The sequence below is a fragment of the Pyrgilauda ruficollis genome, unplaced genomic scaffold (genome assembly GCF_017590135.1).
Source record: "Pyrgilauda ruficollis isolate IOZ18807 unplaced genomic scaffold, ASM1759013v1 scaffold3, whole genome shotgun sequence".
NCBI lineage: Eukaryota > Metazoa > Chordata > Aves > Passeriformes > Passeridae > Pyrgilauda > Pyrgilauda ruficollis.
This window is the reverse complement of record NW_024524377.1, coordinates 17201947-17220434: the sequence shown is the minus strand read 5'-3', so window position 1 is coordinate 17220434 and position 18488 is coordinate 17201947. Positions and strand designations below refer to the sequence as shown.

Sequence of the window (18488 nt, the reverse complement as noted above, 5' to 3'; positions counted from 1 at the left end):
CAATAAAGCTATTTCTCTAGTTTCTGTGCTCCATTTTATGTTCCTGGTTCTGCCCTATCTCTGCCTTTGCCTTCTTCCTCCTAGAACTGTGCTGGGAGAGGTTGCAGTATAGAAGTGCTGGTGTAGTTGGAATAGAAGAGTGTTTTCTGCTCTTGACATTTTTTAAACTTTTGTTATTTTTCTTTCCAAGGGTGAAATTCACAGAGTGAGGTCAGATGGAGCCAACAGGACAGTTTTTGCTCCAGCAGCTGTTATTGGTGCTCCTACTGGTCTGGCACTAGACTGGATATCTGCAAACCTGTATTACAGTAACCCAGGGACACAGTCAATTGAGGTAATTATTTAAGAGGGACAATTGGAAAACAAGAGCCTAGATTTTTCACTGCTACATATACAGGTTGAAATTAGTAAAATTTATTTCATGGAAATCTTAGATTTATTTTAAAGTGTAATCTGTCTGTAGAAAAATACTTTACAAACTTCAGCAGAAACTTAAATTTAAACATAGTCAAAACGATTGAAAGCAATATATTCTGGACACTTTATTTGTGCATAGATCTATCCTGAAAATTTTATTTATGTCTAAATCTCTCTTTTTGTTTTCTCCCTACAACACCTTAGGCTTCTAGTGCTTAACACACAGCAACTATGATGACTAGTTACTACTATCCTTACTTCAAATCAATGATCCCAATGCAATGCCTCTGATAGTAAAGGAATGCTGCCATTGAACGCAGTAAGATCCATTCCCAAATGCTTTGATAATGTATCATGTAGCTCTCTAGAGACAAGCAGTCTTGTGGTATGTGAAGGATAAAATTGTCATTCAGAGTAGAGAAATGGAGGATAAATAATACATAATACAGTAATGACTGTGAATAAACACAGTCATTAGTGGTCTTGTTCCAAAATATAAATGCCTACTATTAAATTAAAAGGCAGCTAATTTGAGCAAATAAAATGGGATGTTTCCTAAATCAGAATTTAATCAACCCATTCAGGCCTTGAAGATATTATGGAAATTGAGAGATAAACTGTTTTTATACCTAGGATCCTTGTTACCATAGACAGGTTCTTAGCTGCAAGCAGCTCCTTCAATGGATGTGTGTTAGAGAAGGGAGATGGTTGGAGTAGAGAACAATGTGCTTTTTTTTCATGGTATTTGAGAAAGTCTTCTGCAATTTCAACTCCGTGTTGATTTAGGCTTCATTCGTGTAATTTGAAAATGCACTGTAAGTTCTATATTGCATGGCCTGATAAGTTCAATGTTTGCATAGGTCCTGAAGCTGCATGGTGACATAAGGTACAGGAAAACACTGATTACCAATGATGGCACCTCTCTGGGAGCTGGCACACCAATTGGTTTGGCAGTTGATCCAGCAAGAGGGTAAATTTCCAAAACTGCTGTTGTATTTGCTCATGAGTGTATTCTCCATATTTTTCTTGTTTTTAGGGTTTTCAGGTTTCATCCTGGATTTGACATGGTTTTATTTGTTTCATATTTGTGCAGAATTTATTTACTCTTTTTAAGCTGTAAAAAATAAGTGCATGGCTTCCTAAATTATTACATAGATGTTAATCCTCCTTAATTTACAATATGCTTGTATAGTACCATTTTTTAATTAAAAAACAAAAAAGCAGAGTATTATGATTGTGAAAAAATCCCTGAAAAAGGAGAACCCAGAATAAAGAGTACTCCAAAGTCTTTTCTGCAAAATATCTTGTGATGTCTGACTTGAGCCTAGTAGAAAGACGTATTACACGGGAAAAATGTCACATGTCAAAAAGCATAGCACTAAATATAATTTTGCTGCTTGCTCCCAAAAAGAACAATTTGCCTTTTTTCTGTTTCATCTAGGTTTTTTCTGATTCTGTAGTTTTAATTGAAAATTGAAACCAAACTCACTCTGAAGTGTTGCAGCCATCTGTGAAACAGAATTATTATTCTCTTTCTTTTATATTATAGTTGTAATACTCTAGTGCATTTACCTGCTGATCGTATAATGGGATGAAATAGGTGAGGTTATGGATTTCTAAAAATTATTTAAGAGGCATTTCTCTCTTCCAAGAGAGCCAGGTGTTTATCTTTGTCAAGAGAACAAGCATTCTTCTCTTTCTCAAATAAGCTTTTTTTCACTGTGGTTTGATTCAATGTGAGCTCTGTTCAGCATGTGCTGGAGTATTTGTCTGACAGAGGAATCAGTTTTAAGCATATGCTCAAGTGACTCTGGTCCACTGCTTTCTCTGGCCAGTTTTGCTGACAGATCTGATAATGTCTGTTACAGGAAGTTGTACTGGACAGACCAGGGAACTGACAGTGGTGTCCCGGCAAAGATTGCCAGTGCAAACATGGATGGTTCAGGCATACAAACCCTCTTCACTGGCAACCTGGACCATGTAGAGTTTCTTACCATTGACATTAAGGAACAAAAGTTGTACTGGGCTGTTACAAGCACAGGAATGGTAGGACATATTTTTTAAATAATTGCTTCTTTACCTGTCTCTGTGTCTATGGTTCACATGAGTGATTCAGTTACTTCGGTTTTCTCTTATAAATGGCAGTTGCAGGACCAAGCAAAATCTGGATAGCTGTTATTAAATACCATCAAAAGTATAAGATCAGAAATCATATACTGCCTGCCTTTTCTTCCTACCTTGTACCTAAATATTTCATGCACAAAAGAGATTTTAGTATTATGCATTGCATTTTAGTTTTGTATTATAACACTGAACTGTTGCTATAGGAAATATAATCTTAATCTTTAAAATGTTTTCTTAGATTGAGAGAGGCAATGTGGATGGTACAAATCGTGTGACTCTGGTGGTTCATCTTTCTCATCCCTGGGGAGTTGCTGTGTATGGTACCTTTCTGTACTATACTGATCGAGATTATGAAGTAATTGAACGAGTTGACAAGGCCACCGGTGCAAACAAAGTAGCACTGAGAGATAATGTCCCAAGACTGAAGAGCCTACGAGTATATTACAGAGACAGTGAGTATTTGCTAGAGAGATGTTTCAGGATATTCAACTTGCAAAAACTCAAACTTTCCTTAGAGACAGAATGGTTGCTCTTTCAAAGGATATGCTTTGATTTGGCTTACAGGAAAAGTGTCAGAAGCATTTTGCCTGGTTTTGGTAAAGAGATGCTCCACCATCTGGTTAAGGCATCTGTTGGCTCATGTAGTTTTATTAAAGTCATGTTGACTAAGAAACGTTGTTACTGTAGCTTCAATTTGTTTTACCCGATTGTTGGTCCCATTGATCTTAGATGACAAGAGACCAGTAAACTCAGTGCTATCACATCTGTGCTAAAATGTATTCTGATTAGGACCTTTATTTTTGTCAGCTGATTGTTAATACTATACAACTATATGCATTTGGGTGTATAACTATGGGTGTTTGTGATGATACAGTTGAGATTTTTGTTATGCCATGTATGTCTTTTGCAGATTCTGCTGGTTCCACAAATGGCTGCAGTAATAATATTGGAGTTTGCCAGCAGCTTTGCCTGCCTGTACCTGGTGGATTATTCGCCTGTGCCTGTGCTACCGGCTTTCAGCTAAATCCTGATAACAGAACCTGTTCGCCATACAGTTCTTTTGTAGTTGTTTCTATGCTCTCTGCAATTAAAGGATTTAGTTTAGAGACATCAGATCACTCTGAAGCCATGGTACCACTGGCAGGAAGAGGTATGTGAATATTATAATAGGAAAAAATCTTGTCATGCCAATATTTTGGCATTTCTTTCTAGCATAGCACATACTTTAAATAATTTAGTTTATATAGAAGAAATCATTAATTAAAACTTTTCAAAATATTTCAGGACGAAATGCTCTTCATGTGGATGTTCACATGCCGTCTGGTTTCATTTACTGGTGTGACTTCAGTAGCACAGTTTCTTCTCAGAATGCAATACGTAAAATTAAACCTGATGGTTCTTATTTTAGAAATGTTGTTACAAATGGAATAGGACGAAATGGGATCCGTGGCATTGCAATTGACTGGGTAGCAGGTAAGCACAGCTGAATTTAGGAGAATGTTATTCTTTATATTCTTTATATTCTTAACATAAGCAGATTCTGATGGAACTATTTTGAATGGAAGTGCCATGGTTCTAGCTTGTGGTTTAATGGACTGATTTTAAAATAAGAGGAATTAGTGAATGGCTCTTATGTTTATTTATATATATATAACTATAAAAGTTGAAAAAGTTTAAAGTTGAAAGTTTATCAGAGAAGATGTAGAGAACCTGATGCTTTAATATTTGTCTTAGGCCTCTGTTCTTGTCTGTACGTTTGTATGTACCTGTGAACTATCATTGTGAAAACATGTACCAGAGAAGAACGCACAAAACCTGTGTTATGACATTGTAAATAAGAAAGGACTTTTTATCTACCCTCAGACTGGTGTGTACACATAAGTTATAATGAAAAGTAAAAAAAGCAGAAGAAATATTTATCATTGAACTGTAATTTCCATGTGTACTCCCTGTTCCTATTTAAACATATTAGAGATTAATTGAAATATTAACTCTTCAGAAAGCATTAATCAACAACTGCCATTAGCACTTTAGTTTTGTATATATATGTATATGTATTGTGTATGTGTTTTGCAGAGGTTGTTCTGTTGATTGATAGGCTTGTTGGGATGAGTTTTAGGATAATCATCTGTTGTAAAGGCTTCATTTAGTTCCTGTATACAGTCTTGTGCCATTAAATGGATTTCATAGTTGTGTGTTTTAAAAGGCAACTGTGCTACGGATACCCATGGCCATCCATGAAAATTTAGAAATTAATTGACTACTGTCAGTTTGGCTGTCTTCTTTCTAATTTATCAGATGGTAGTCAAATACCTTATGCTTCCAACTAGTAACAGATTTCTGATGGTTATTCATTTTGTGGTTTGGTATTTTAGCAACTTGTGTTTCTCAGGTATTGATGCTAATATTAACTTTCTCTTTTGCTTTTCTGATTTGTTTTGTTTTGGTTTTTTGTATACAGGAAATCTTTATTTTACAAATGCCTTCCTGACAGAGACTTTTATAGAAGTTCTGCGTTTAAACACAACTTATCGCCGTGTTCTTCTGAAAACTACCATAGACATGCCAAGGCACATAGTAGTTGACCCAAAAAACAGATATGTCTTCTGGGCTGATTATGGGCAAAATCCAAAGATCGAACGTGCTTTTCTTGACTGCACCAACAGAACAGTTCTTGTGTCTGAGGGCATTGTCACACCTCGTGGGTTGGCCATAGATCACAGCAATGGCTACGTTTACTGGGTGGATGATTCCTTAGATATGATTGCAAGAATTCAGCCTGATGGTGGTGATGTTGAAATTGTACGTTATGGCAGTCGCTATCCAACTCCATATGGTATCACTATCTTCGGCAATTCCATGATCTGGGTGGATCGAAACCTGAAAAAAGTCTTCCAAGCCAGCAAGCAGCCAGGCAATACTGATCAGCCAACAGTAATAAGAGATAACATTAATTGGCTAAGGGATGTTACAATTTACAACAGTAATTTCCAGTCACGTTCTCCCCTTGATGTCAACAACAATCCTTGTTTGGACAACAATGGAGGTTGTTCTCACCTCTGTTTTGCCCTCCCTGACATTCAGACACCGAAATGTGGTTGTGCCTTTGGAACACTAGGCAGTGATGGCAAGAGATGTTCCATTTCAACAGATGATTACCTGATTTTTGCTCTTGAAAATGCCCTCAGAAGTATCCACCTAGATCCTGAAAACCACAGTCCTCCCTTCCGCACAGTCAATGTGTTAAGAACTGCTGTGGCCCTGGATTTTGACAGCATAAACAACCGAATATATTTTACACAAAGTTATCCTTCAGGAACAGGAAGAATCAGTTATGTTAGTATTTACTCAGGAATTAGCTCTCCAACTGTAGTTGCATCTGGTAAGTGCACTGAAATATAGTACAAAGTAATCAGATATTTAAAAAAAATTACCTGCAGCACTTACCACTATCTCAACAGGTATTTTTATGCTAAAGGTCAAGGTTGACCACTTAGTTAAGATATCTAATAAAATGATACCTTTTTTTTCCTCATTTTTTCCTTTTCTGAGATTCTTATTTCATGATCCCAATGAAATGGAAATATAAAACTGGATTGATATTATTCTGTAGATAAAATGATATATATTAAATTAAAATTAGATGTAATAAATTAATATAATGGAGGGAGGGAGGATTCCTGCTACTTGAAGAATAGCAACCAGAATTTAAACCTATGTGAGGGAAAGTTCTTTATAACACTGTTGTATACCCCAGTCTGCCTGATTCCCAGGTATTACTACTCTAAGTTTTTAAATGGACAGATTTGCAATGGCATTTCAAAGAAGTCTTCGGTGTAGCCAAATTATAATAGATGAAGAGTGCTCTAGTATGTCAGGAAACGGTGCTGAGCTTATGTGTGTTTGCTTGCATGTGCCTAAGACCTGGGGACTCCAGATGGCATAGCCTTTGACTGGATCAACAACAGAGTTTACTACAGTGACTACCTCAATCAGACCATCAGCTCGATGGCTGTGGATGGATCAAACCGCACAGTGATCGCCCGGGTGCCACGGCCGAGAGCCGTTGTATTAGATCCCTGCAGAGGGTATGTGTTGCACTTTGTTTTGACTGCAGGTGAAATTACAATTTAGACCTTGACAAAGACTGCCAGAGACTTCCTATAACCCTAGCTCTTTTTCTGTTGTATTCCTTGAATGCTTCAGAAGAATCCTTGTTTCAATATCAGAACATTTCCTGAGAGGATTACTGTATGATGCTGTGCTTTTAATTTCATTACCAGTTATACATAAAAAATGTTATAATTAAAAATATAAGAAAGAGATTAACTGGCTTTACTGGATTCACATAGGAGCTGGAAAAAATTTTCTGAAGTTCACTGCAGTGGACCCCACTGATCCCTCTAGTAGACTCCCTTGTCAGTGCGAGCCAAAAGAGAGGAAGATCTTTTCCTGTAGTTTTGCAATGCACAATTCAGTGAGGGACACAAGGGTGGAAATACCACCAAAAGCAGAGTTTGTAAGTTTTGTTTTGTGAAAATATAATTATGTTATTGACAGGTATATGTACTGGACTGACTGGAGTTCAAATGCAAAGATTGAACGAGCTACACTTGGAGGAAACTTCCGAACACCCATTGTGAGCACAAACTTGGTATGGCCAAATGGACTTACCCTGGACTATGAAGAACAGCAGCTGTACTGGGCTGATGCAAATCTGTATGTATTGATAACACACTTGTTGGTTTACATTTAATTAATATTTTAATAGCTGTATTTATTTTTCCTCATTTCTTAGCTGGTTAGCATTTCAGTTGAATTGACATTATAGAATGCTAGGAGTTAATAGCAATGCAATGTCAGGTTTAGTATTGCTGTGAAACTACCGTGCAATGAGTTGTATTATGTCACAGTGTAGATTTTGTTCTCTGCTTTATGCACTTGCACCCACTGTCTGTTTGTTTGTCTTGCATGCAGTTCAGGACTTTCATAAGTGCCTTCTCCAACAAATACAATTGCAGTGCACATTTTACAGTATTCATTGCTCATGGTTAATGCCTGTCACCTGTGAAATTTGGCCTGATCTTCTTGCTGTTGCCTACCAGACAGAGCTCTACCCTTGAATTTGTGCCACAGAATTTGTTCCCTCAGCAAGAAAGTTTTAAAAAATGGTTTTGTTTTCTAAGTATTCAAATTTACCCATGGTCTCGGAGAAACCACTGCAGCAATCAGACCTTTCCCCTCTGATTCCTTCAGCATAGAAGTTATTTTTCAGACTTTTTTGTTGTATCAGAAGAGTGTTCTCTGCAGTGTAATAAATCCCATGGCCCGTGTCTCTATGGAATCTTCTGGGAAGAAGGTGGCTGTTTGGATTTATCTGCATGCAGGAGGGCGAGGCACTTGTAATGGGATGTTTGTCTTAAGAGGGATTCAGGACGTGAAATGGAACGTACACTTTTCTGTTTCAAACTCTAGTTTGGGGAAGTTGGGGGAGCATAGCAGCACCTGAGATACTGGTGAGCACTACTGAAATGCTCTAGTGGTGAGCACTACTTGTGCTGGATGTCAGTTGCCAGACTAATTAGGGAATGGTTTTATACATAAGTTAAAAGACTTCTTTAAGATGTAATAATTTCTTTGTTATTGTAGGCAGAAGATTGAGAGATGCACTCTCACTGGTACAAATCGTGAGGTAATTGTTAGCACTGCTCTGCATCCATTTGCAATGACAGTGTTTGATCAGCACATATATTGGACAGACTGGAACACACGGAGCATTTATAGAGCTAATAAGTATGATGGTTCAGATCAGATTGTAATGATCATGAATCTTCCACAAAGACCAATGGATATTCATGTCTGGGCTAAAAGTAAGCAGCAGCAGTGTATGAACCCTTGCAACCAGTTCAATGGTGGCTGCAGTCACATCTGTGCACCAGGTAAGCTGTTATGCTTGATACTGTGAGCTATTACTCTTGCCTGTATTAGAGTTTAGACTATAACAATTCTAGTCACATGGGGACAGCTGAAATATTTCTTGGTGTTCACAATTTTTTAATATCTCTTTAATTTATAAATGCAGTCAGAATAATTGCCATTTAAGATCATGGTATTTCACCAACACACCCAGGGGTTGTGTCTGAGAATCCTCACAAGTGAAAATTATGGGTTTCTCTAACTTAAACCAAACCATTGTTTTCTGGGGTTTAAACTTTCCTTGGATGAGACATGAAGTGAGTGCTGCAGGATATGCTTACCTTAAGAGTATATGCTCTTACTGATCAGATGCTTCCTACAAGACATTCTAAAAATTTATGGTTGCTATTTCTTTGCATAAGTGTTACAGAGCTGTTTCATGTGTTGTAGATTTTTGGAAGGCTTGACTTTGAAAAAGTCATTCAGTGCCTGTTTTCATTTGTAGCGTCTTACATACCATTAAAGATCTATCTTGCCTGAAAACAACTCACACTTCTCATTAATTTTGAGAAGAGCAGCTTGTCTATTGCAAGAAATTTTGAACACCTGTTTTGATTTTGAGGGATAAAGTATCAGTATATATGTGATATTTGATTATGTGATATTTTAAAGCATCACATGCCATCTTGCTGCCACTAAAAAGGCATTTGGACAAGCAAGTACTAAGATACTCCAAATTCTGGTCAGTTCCTCTCAGGAACTCTAAGGAACTCTGAAATAACTTTTGTGGGTTTTAATGAGTATGCATATGCTTAACTGAGAAAAAAGTCTGGCTAAGTCATCACCCTGCTATCTAAGTAAATAGATTGCATAGGAATTATGAAAATTGCTTTGCCTTTTCCAGTGTTACAACTGTGAACATTTTCACCGAAACCTATATAAAACATCAATGTTGAATTTGTTTCCTTTTTGTTGTGTCCTATTTTTATTTTTTTTAAACTGTCAAACAAATTTAGGTCCAGCTGGTGCAGAATGTCAGTGCCCCTCTGAAGGTCGCTGGTATTTAGCCAATAACAACAAGCACTGTATTGTGGATAATGGTACCAGGTGTGATACTGGTTTCTTCACATGCCTTAATGGACATTGTATCTCTGAGCGGTGGAAATGTGACAATGACAATGATTGTGGTGATGGCAGTGATGAGTTGGAAAGTGTGTGTGGTAAGCATTTAAAAGGACTGCTTTAGAAAGTATACTCTGTCTTGCCTGTTCTGTAGTCTCTGTCACTTTTATGGTTTTATGATTATGGATCTTATGGCTGTCTTATGGCTGTAGTTTAGAAATGATCCCTCGCTTGCTCACAGATTTCAGGTCTGAAAGACTAGTGGTTTGCTTTAGAATCCAGAAGCACTGTAGTATTGAATGTTTGTCATGTATAGCCAATTTCTAGTTTTTTAATTTAAATATGTATTTTACCTTTCATGCAGTCCGTTTTGCAGCTGTGTTTGCCCTGGCAGGTAAAAATACTGTGATTTTACTTGTTCCTTTGCCAGAGAACTTAGATTATATTTTATCCACTTTTTTTTTTTCTTTCTTATTTTCTGCAGCTTTCCATACTTGTCAGCCAACAGCTTTCACCTGTGGCAATGGGCGATGTGTACCCTATCATTACCGCTGCGATCACTACAATGACTGTGGAGATAACAGTGATGAGATTGGCTGCTTGTTCCGAACCTGTGACCCCCACACAGAATTTACTTGCAATAATGGAAGGTGTATATCCCTTCAGTATGTCTGCAATGGAGTAAACAACTGTTATGACAATGGCACATCAGATGAGAGGAATTGTCGTAAGTTGAGCCTTAGTACCTAGTGCCTATTGGTGTCTGACTCTCTAGACAAAGGAAGAGGGGAATGTGGTTTTATGTGAAGAAATCTGACAAAACCAGTGAGAAGGACAAAAGTTTTTTAAATTTACATTACAGGTACTGTTTAGTGCTGTTTGAAGCAAATAGAGTTGCTAAATCATGTTCTGGAGCACCCTAAGATATTACATAATAATGTAATTATTATGTTATACATAGTAATAAATGTTGCTCTAAGCAACGAATACTCATGCAGTATGTGATATTAATTCTTGTGAGTAATTCCATGCATTTCAAAAATATCATTTCAGATAACTTGGATTCAGGGTTTATATTTTTGCAGGATTAGCATGTAATTTGACAATGGCCTTTTACTTTGTGTCATGCTATATTAATTACACCATATTTAATAATCAGGAGTGTTTATTGTGATCCCATAATGGCACAGTTTAAAATTACATACCTTATAAAAGTTATCAGTTATGTTTGTTTTCTTTAAGATGTAAACTGTGATTAGTTCAATATTGGCTACTTTTGCAGTTCATGAAAATAACAGCATAACAGTGTTTAAAATAGTGCTAAAGCACTTTTGTTTTTTTCCTCTCTCCTTAAAGCGGAGCGTACATGCCAGTCTGGTTTTACAAAATGCCAAAGTACAAATATTTGCATTCCTCGAACGTACTTGTGTGATGGTGATAACGACTGTGGAGATATGAGTGATGAGAGTCCTACTCACTGTGGTAAGTTAAGAGAGTTAAAGGGCCTTTATTGCTTCTCTGATACTTCTATAATTTATTCCACTGCTCTTTTATTTTAATATAACTCCAACTGTTCTCAAAACACCTACTTTTATAGAACTGAAGTTATAGATGCATGATACTATTATCTCATAATTATCTAAATAATGCTTGTATCTAATAAAAAAGATGATACATTTTTGCAGAGTTTTAGTATAGCATTTCAGGATTGTTCCTTTTGCTTATTTTGGTCTGTATTTTTTATTGTTTTACAAGGTGTTTGGCACTTAAGTATTATAGAAAGTTGTCTTTTTCCTTTAGAATATTCTAGAACTTTAGAATATTCTCCTTTAGAATATTTTAGAACTTTAGAATATTCTTCCTTCTAACTGAATGAATTTGTCTATGGTCTCAAATTTCTTTTAGCTCTTTCATGTGGTTATGCTTTAGCATATGATTCATTCTTTTTTGTATCTTCCAGTTAGGATATGGAAGTGCCTAGTTTTGAATCAGCCTTAATTACAAACCAGATTAACTCTGCCAGGACATTTTTATTAGGCAGAAGTTAGATAGTAGTTTTCCCATACGAAATACGATGGATCAATTTGTAAAACATAATGGATATTTTTAATGGATATTTTCAGGTCGTGATTTAGTTTTAGTATTGCCTGAGTAGATTATTTTTGCTTTCACTATTTTTTCTAACGGTACATGCCTTGAACTAACTTCCACAGTTTTTCTAAAATATGAGTTCAATTTTTGTAGCCAAAATGTGGCCACTTTTATCTATGGACACCAGTATGTCAAGAATATGTCGCTATAGTGAGCCTTGTTCTGCTTGTAAAAGGTGTGCTTTGTCCCTTCTACTGTTTATGTCCCCGCTGACTTACATAAATTGAGAAGTGGTGAAGGGCAAGGAAGAGGGAGAGAGAGAATGAGATATGAAAGAAACACTGAGATGTTATTGAGCAATAGTTAACTGTCTTTGATTTCCATCATTAAAGGCACAGGGAAGAGCAAGTTAAAAGGCCAGTCTTAATCCTTCTGGTATTTTGAAACTATCAGAGGGTACAGGAAGGTGTTGGTAACTACTGAAGAAATTCAGTACTGCCAGGATGTATGGGGCTTGGCTAAAGTGCAGAGAGTACTTGCAGCATGCTGAGCTGGAACTATTCAGTGTTATGGTTTGTTCTTCACTGCTGTTAAGGAAAGATTCCTACCAGCAAGTGAAGAAAAATTGGTAGGAGGAAAATTCTCTGCCATGAGATATTACTTCCTTAGTGCACGTTTTGATTTCCTGTAAAACACTGAGTCTGTTATGCCTGATGTGAGCACTGGAGAAATGAGTACACTGGAATGTGGTCATTTTCCTGTGCACAAATCTCAAGTATAAATGTAGAATATATGTACAGGTGCTGCATGCAATCCTATTTCCAGGGCAAATTCTGTCTACGTACTGGCTGATAGGAGAAAATGAAGTGCATTTTTTTGCATACAAATAAAAAGCTAGTTTGTACAATGAACTGTTTCCAGAGAGGCTGCGAAAAGACATCCTTCCTAGCATAATTTTTCTCTTTCATTTTTGGGAACTGTAATATTTTTTGCATAACATGGACTCAAAAGCAACTTAAAACAAGTTGGAAAGGTATCATAAAAAAAAAGAAGTCATGCATAGGTTTTTTCTTCCAGTCTCTCTGACTTGCACAAATAGTGAGTTTCGTTGTACATCGGGACGTTGTATTCCTGCTCATTGGTACTGTGATCAAGGAATAGATTGTGCTGATGGCTCTGATGAACCTGCCTCTTGTGGTAAGTCTGCTCTCAGAAGATACAACATGATGGGTTGTGGCAAATCAGTAATTTGTCTTGTAGGCAAACGGTTTAATCCAGACTAGGTGGAAAATAAGTATCTTCTGGGTTTTATTCACTCTTTCTAATCTGAGTCACTGAGTAATTTGAGTTTTAAATACTTAAAGCTGTGTATGGAATATGAAGGTTTTAGTTTCAACAACTGATTGCTTGTAATGTGATTACTCCTGATATATAACCTCCTATAAGACTATGATGGTAGTGAATCAAATGGCAAAAAATAGCAAGTATTTTGGTATTGTTTTGCCTGTAAAAGCAGATGTCATGCTGTTCAGAAAGTGTGCATGCAGTATTACGTTTGGAGAAAAAGAGAATATGGGATGCAGAGGGGAGCAGTGTTGACACAGTATATGGGTATCATAGTATTACAGTAAACAAATCCTGTATGTACAATAGAAACTGATGGGAATAAGCAGAGGAGTAGGGTAGGAGGTGAAAAAAAGGACAGCGATCTCCAGGGAAGAAGAGAAGGAGTTAACTGAAGTCACTGACAGTTGATATTATGACATAGTTATTATTCTCACTGTAAAAGTAAAAATAACACAAGGCAAGGTTCTTCTGTGGTTTCAGCAGGGCTGGTAGGTCACTTTCCACATTACTGGAGTTGCATCTTAAGAAACTGTTTTGCATCTTATACATTAACTATTTTACAATTCAGCTTTCTTTTTACATTTCACTCTCCTAAGCTTCTGCCTGAAATAGTCCTCAGTAGATTTCATGGCAGTGCAGGTTAGTTTAACAAGCACAGCGATTGTGTTCATTTTTAAGTGCCCCAAATGCGGACTTGTTCGAGTGACCAGTTCAGATGTGATGATGGCAGATGTATCCCAGCAACGTGGATCTGTGATGGTGATAATGACTGTGGGGATATGAGCGATGAGGATCAAAGACATAATTGTGGTAGGTGGTTAGTGCAAGTAGATACTGCACTTCGTCCTGCAGGAGTTTTTAGAAAACAACCAACGACCAATCTCTCACTCACTGCCAATTTTTCTACCCTATAAAGGTGCACATTAAGCATGAGGTACAGTTTTCCTATACCTTCATTTTCATGATATTGAATCAAAATCGAACATTTTACTGGTTAAAAAACCCAAAAAACCATTGTTCTAATTTTGTAATTACTCTTCTTTGTATTGTTGAGTTGAAATGGAGATATAATTAACCTGGGTTGTGTGTATGATCTGGGCAGCTAGAGGAGCTTCAGTGGAGATACTCCCTAGTGATCATGCACTGCATCTTGTGCGTACTAATAACCACATGTTCGTGGCTTAAAATCTTTAAAAAGTAGTGAACAAAAGAAGTATATCTGTTTAGAGGGTGAACAAAGAGAAGAAGGTTCACCAAGTCTGGTCCTGCTTCGTGATTTTTTTTGAGAACAACTGGTTATACTTGTAGTCCTTGCCCTTATTAACTGTAGTATTTCTACCTCTGCTTGCTCCCTGGAGCACAGAATACCTTGAACAAAATAGGGAAAAGAGGCTGTTCAGCTCCCAGAAAATCTGGCTGAAAAAGCTTATTTGAGAATGCAGTAAGATGCAGATTTCTGCATGTGTCAACACTGCCTAAGGAATGCTTTGGCTCCCACAAAAAGCAATGTGCAGTCTTGTACATGAGAAGGTGCAGTGGTATCTGTCTCTGCATGTGCAGCAGGACATGGCTCTGCTGTGGATTATGGGTGGATATCCAAGCTGTTTGTGTGGGTGGTGGAGGAGGGTGTCACATACACAGAGTATAACTTGGTTAGTGAGTGTGCTTTTCCTTCAGCAAACCGCAACTGCACAGCAGCAGAGTTCACTTGTGCCAACAATCGACCCCCGCTCAGGAGGTGCATTCCTCGGGCGTGGGTCTGTGATGGTGATGCTGACTGCAGTGATGCTCTTGATGAACACCAGAACTGCACACGAAGGTCTTGCACAGAAAATGAGTTTACCTGCAGTAATGGCTTGTGCATCCGTAACACATACAGGTTTGTAACTACCCAAGCAGTTGTGGAAATTACCAAAATTGCTTATTGTGAAGGAGCTAATTCAACCTTTTTTTTCCCCACCATTTAGTTGTAATTAGATCTACATATTGTAATGAAACTGTTTATTTGCTCTGCATATGTGCATTAGATTTGACTTGAATATGCTCTAGAATTTTCTGTTAATATTTCCATTGCTCACCATTAGCATTTAATCCTTATTGTTACTAGTAACCTCTCCTGGGATGATTCTGTCTAGCCTGTAATGCACATAAGGATATTAGCAGGACTCACAAGATCAGACTATACAATATGACCCCAGTTTCTGAAAGTCTCTTCTATTTGAGCCAAAAATATCAACCTTCTTTGGAAACTGGGAGAGTGTATGTATCCATCTTCCCTGAAGACAGTGATTGCCTTCTTATATTTGAAGGAAGTGTTCATTCTTCTTCAGGTGTGACAGGCGGAATGACTGTGGTGACAGCAGTGATGAAAGAGGATGCATCTATGAACCATGTCAACAGCACCAGTTTACTTGTCAGAATGGGCGCTGCATTTCCAAAGCCTACATCTGTGATGGGGATAATGACTGTGGTGATGAATCTGATGAGCTGGAACATCTCTGTAGTACACCAGAAGCGACCTGCTCTCCCCATCATTTTAAATGTGACAATGGAAACTGCATTGAGCTGGTTAAAGTCTGCAATCGGCTGGATGATTGCTTGGATAACAGTGATGAAAAAGGATGTGGTATGTATAGATTCATTTGTACTGTCTAATGTAAAAATCTTCGGCACCTTTGAAAAAATACACTCTTAAGACAATTCCTTAATTCCAGTCATATCTATTCCATGGCTGTTCCTCAGAAATTAAAATGATAAGAAATGTAACTTTTACATTTTTTTGCTTTAATTAAGTCATACTTATCATGTGCTGCTTTAACTGACTATGTCGATGCGCTAATGATAGAAACAAAATGTATTTCATGCATTGTTATGCATTGCTCTTGCATTTCCAAAATATGCCATAGTCCATACTTTGCACTTGGTGTTTTGTGACAAACTTCAGAGGTGGTAGAATAATTTTATATTAGATTATGTTGTTTACTTTTTTCCTTTATTACAGCAGCCCACTTCCACATTCAGCTTTTTCAGGGGGTAGCAAGGAGAGAGAGACAGAGTGCACTGGAAAGTGACTGCACTATTATCTGCTAGCTGGCTCCTTGAATAGGACTCCTTTCCTTCCCCAGGTGTAAATGAATGCAGCGACCCTTCAATCAGTGGATGTGATCATGACTGTACAGACACACAGACAAGTTTCTACTGTACTTGTCATCCTGGATACAAACTTATGTCTGATAAACGGACTTGTGATGATATTGATGAGTGCAATGAAACTCCATCAGTATGTAGCCAGATTTGTGAGAACACAGCTGGCTCCTACATCTGTAAGTGTGCCCCAGGCTATATCCGGGAGCCTGATGGAAAAAGTTGCCGGCAAAATAGTAATATCTCCCCATACCTTATTTTTAGCAACCGTTACTATCTGAGAAATCTCACAGCAGATGGCCAGTCTTACTCTCTCATTTTGCAAGGACTGAGAAATGTGGTGGCACTGGACTTTGACAGGGTGGAAAAGAGGTTATACTGGATTGATGTGGGGAGGAATGTCATTGAACGAATGTTCCTAAATGGGACAAATAAGGAGACAGTGATAAATGATGATGTGCCCAACGGGGAAGGTATCGCTGTTGACTGGGTTGGCAGGTAAGAAAATACATTTTTTGTCTTTCTGAGCTACTGAAGAAATGATGTGTGAAGGAGTTTATCTTAGGGGTTTTTCCCCACTCCATATGAAATTCCAGATGAGTAGTGAAATAGTTTGGGCTGTAGATGCAGTGTTTACACAACTGTTTTGAAATTGTTTATTAGCATCTAATAAACTAAAACTAAACTAAAATCTAAAAAAATACATAACACTTAAATTACTCTGATATGTAGTATACTGAGGTTCTGTCAGACTTGCTCTCCCTTTGATCATTTGCTAGCAGTTGTTGGGATTGGCATGAAGATTTCACTCTGCATAAACAAAATATTGTAACAGGTAACTAGATCCCAGTGAAGTAAGAAATAGTAAACCTTAGTGAAATTTAGCTCCTGTACCAATGTGAAAAGCATGTGTCTTTGGCTTTTGAAAGTTGCACATTTAACTGACACATTCAAGCAACATGATCCACATAATTTTCTGTCAGGAGGCCAGCATATGGTTGAGGTAAATGGAAAACACATCTCATTCTGGTAAATTTTTAATTGCCTGTGTGTTTCAAAAAGTAGTCTGATTGACTGCCACAGACCCTCTGTCATTATGTGGTGGCCACTCTAAACCTAGTGATAATTAATGTTGCCAGAAGCCCCAAGTGCTTTATGAAGCATGGAGAGATGATGAAGCAAAAGGCAAATTTTAGCTGAACTGGTCCTACTTCATTTCTAATACAGCTTTTGAATTATTGAATGATTTCAGCTACCATTAGTTATGCCTTCAGTCAGTTCTTTTTTAGGTGTTCCAGGCAGGCTGAAGAGCAGTACAATGGTTGAATTTTCCTGCTTGTTTTCTGTGTAGAGAGAGGATTAAAGGATGCCATGATATGCAGGTTGGAGAAGACTGTTTTCTCCTCCTCCCTAGTGGGAATGGTGCTACTTAGGGTGGTGTAGGCAGAATTATATCTGTTGGGCTATTTCTGGAATGACACTGTGAATGCTGGAGCTGACCAGCTCTGCAGCAAATTTCAAAGTATCCTGCTGTAGTTCTAATTGAATTTAATGCTTTGCTTTGATGCAGGCTTTTAAAAAAATCATTGCTTCTGCTTGTATGATTTCTTGGCTTACAGCTGTGATAGAGGCAAAGTAATAGAAGTATTAGAAAATTCAAGATGAAGTTTAAATTAGGGTGTCAAACCACTTAGGACTTTTCTACCTGTTTGATGAGAGCAGAGGTGGCAGCATGGGACAGCTGAGGATTCTCTACAATGCCTTACAGCCCTGGTCACAGTCCATTGCACTGCATGTCTGTTTTCCTGCTCCTGGCCATTGTTGGTAGGAAAGAAAGGGAAGAGAGGTTTAGGAATTTGTAGGCAAATGGCATAATATTACTCAACTGGGCACTTGCAAGTTTGAATTTGGCACCACTGATTGTGGTTACAGGAAAAACAGAAGTGAAAAGGGCAGCCTGGAGCATGGTATAGGAGAGATGTCAATGAAGTATTGTGTTCATTTGCAGTGGATAATTGCTTCTAGGGGGAAAAAAAATTAAAGATGCTGTAAAGCAAAATAAGGGGGAAAAATATTTAATAAATTAACTCTAAAATATTTCAGAAAATTGTACTGGGTGGATGCCTACCGAGATTGTCTCTATGTCTCTGAACTTGATGGAAGATTCCGGAAAAAACTGGTGGATCGGTGTGTGGATGCCAACAATACTTTCTGCTTTCAGTATCCCAGAGCAATTGTTGTTCATCCAAAATATGGGTATGACCTTCCAAGAGTCCTTTTCCTTTATTTTGCAAATAATCTTGCAGTATTCTGAAGGAAATATGGGC

At 37.6% G+C, this 18488-nt stretch overlaps 1 protein-coding gene across 1 annotated transcript in view; it reads left to right on the top strand.

Moving 5' to 3' along the window:
* LRP2 (LDL receptor related protein 2) overlaps positions 1–18488 on the top strand; it is a 114229-nt gene that overhangs the window by 65025 nt on the left and 30716 nt on the right. The window contains exons 33-51 of the mRNA XM_041473093.1: positions 191–334; positions 1278–1387; positions 2286–2463; positions 2780–2993; positions 3452–3691; positions 3826–4014; positions 5003–5923; positions 6464–6629; positions 7102–7260; positions 8191–8480; positions 9474–9677; positions 10064–10306; positions 10936–11061; positions 12748–12867; positions 13696–13827; positions 14695–14896; positions 15348–15643; positions 16143–16659; positions 18265–18417. Coding sequence (XP_041329027.1) covers positions 191–334; positions 1278–1387; positions 2286–2463; positions 2780–2993; positions 3452–3691; positions 3826–4014; positions 5003–5923; positions 6464–6629; positions 7102–7260; positions 8191–8480; positions 9474–9677; positions 10064–10306; positions 10936–11061; positions 12748–12867; positions 13696–13827; positions 14695–14896; positions 15348–15643; positions 16143–16659; positions 18265–18417 — 4604 coding nt within the window. The remainder of the gene's footprint in view (positions 1–190; positions 335–1277; positions 1388–2285; positions 2464–2779; positions 2994–3451; positions 3692–3825; positions 4015–5002; positions 5924–6463; positions 6630–7101; positions 7261–8190; positions 8481–9473; positions 9678–10063; positions 10307–10935; positions 11062–12747; positions 12868–13695; positions 13828–14694; positions 14897–15347; positions 15644–16142; positions 16660–18264; positions 18418–18488) is intronic.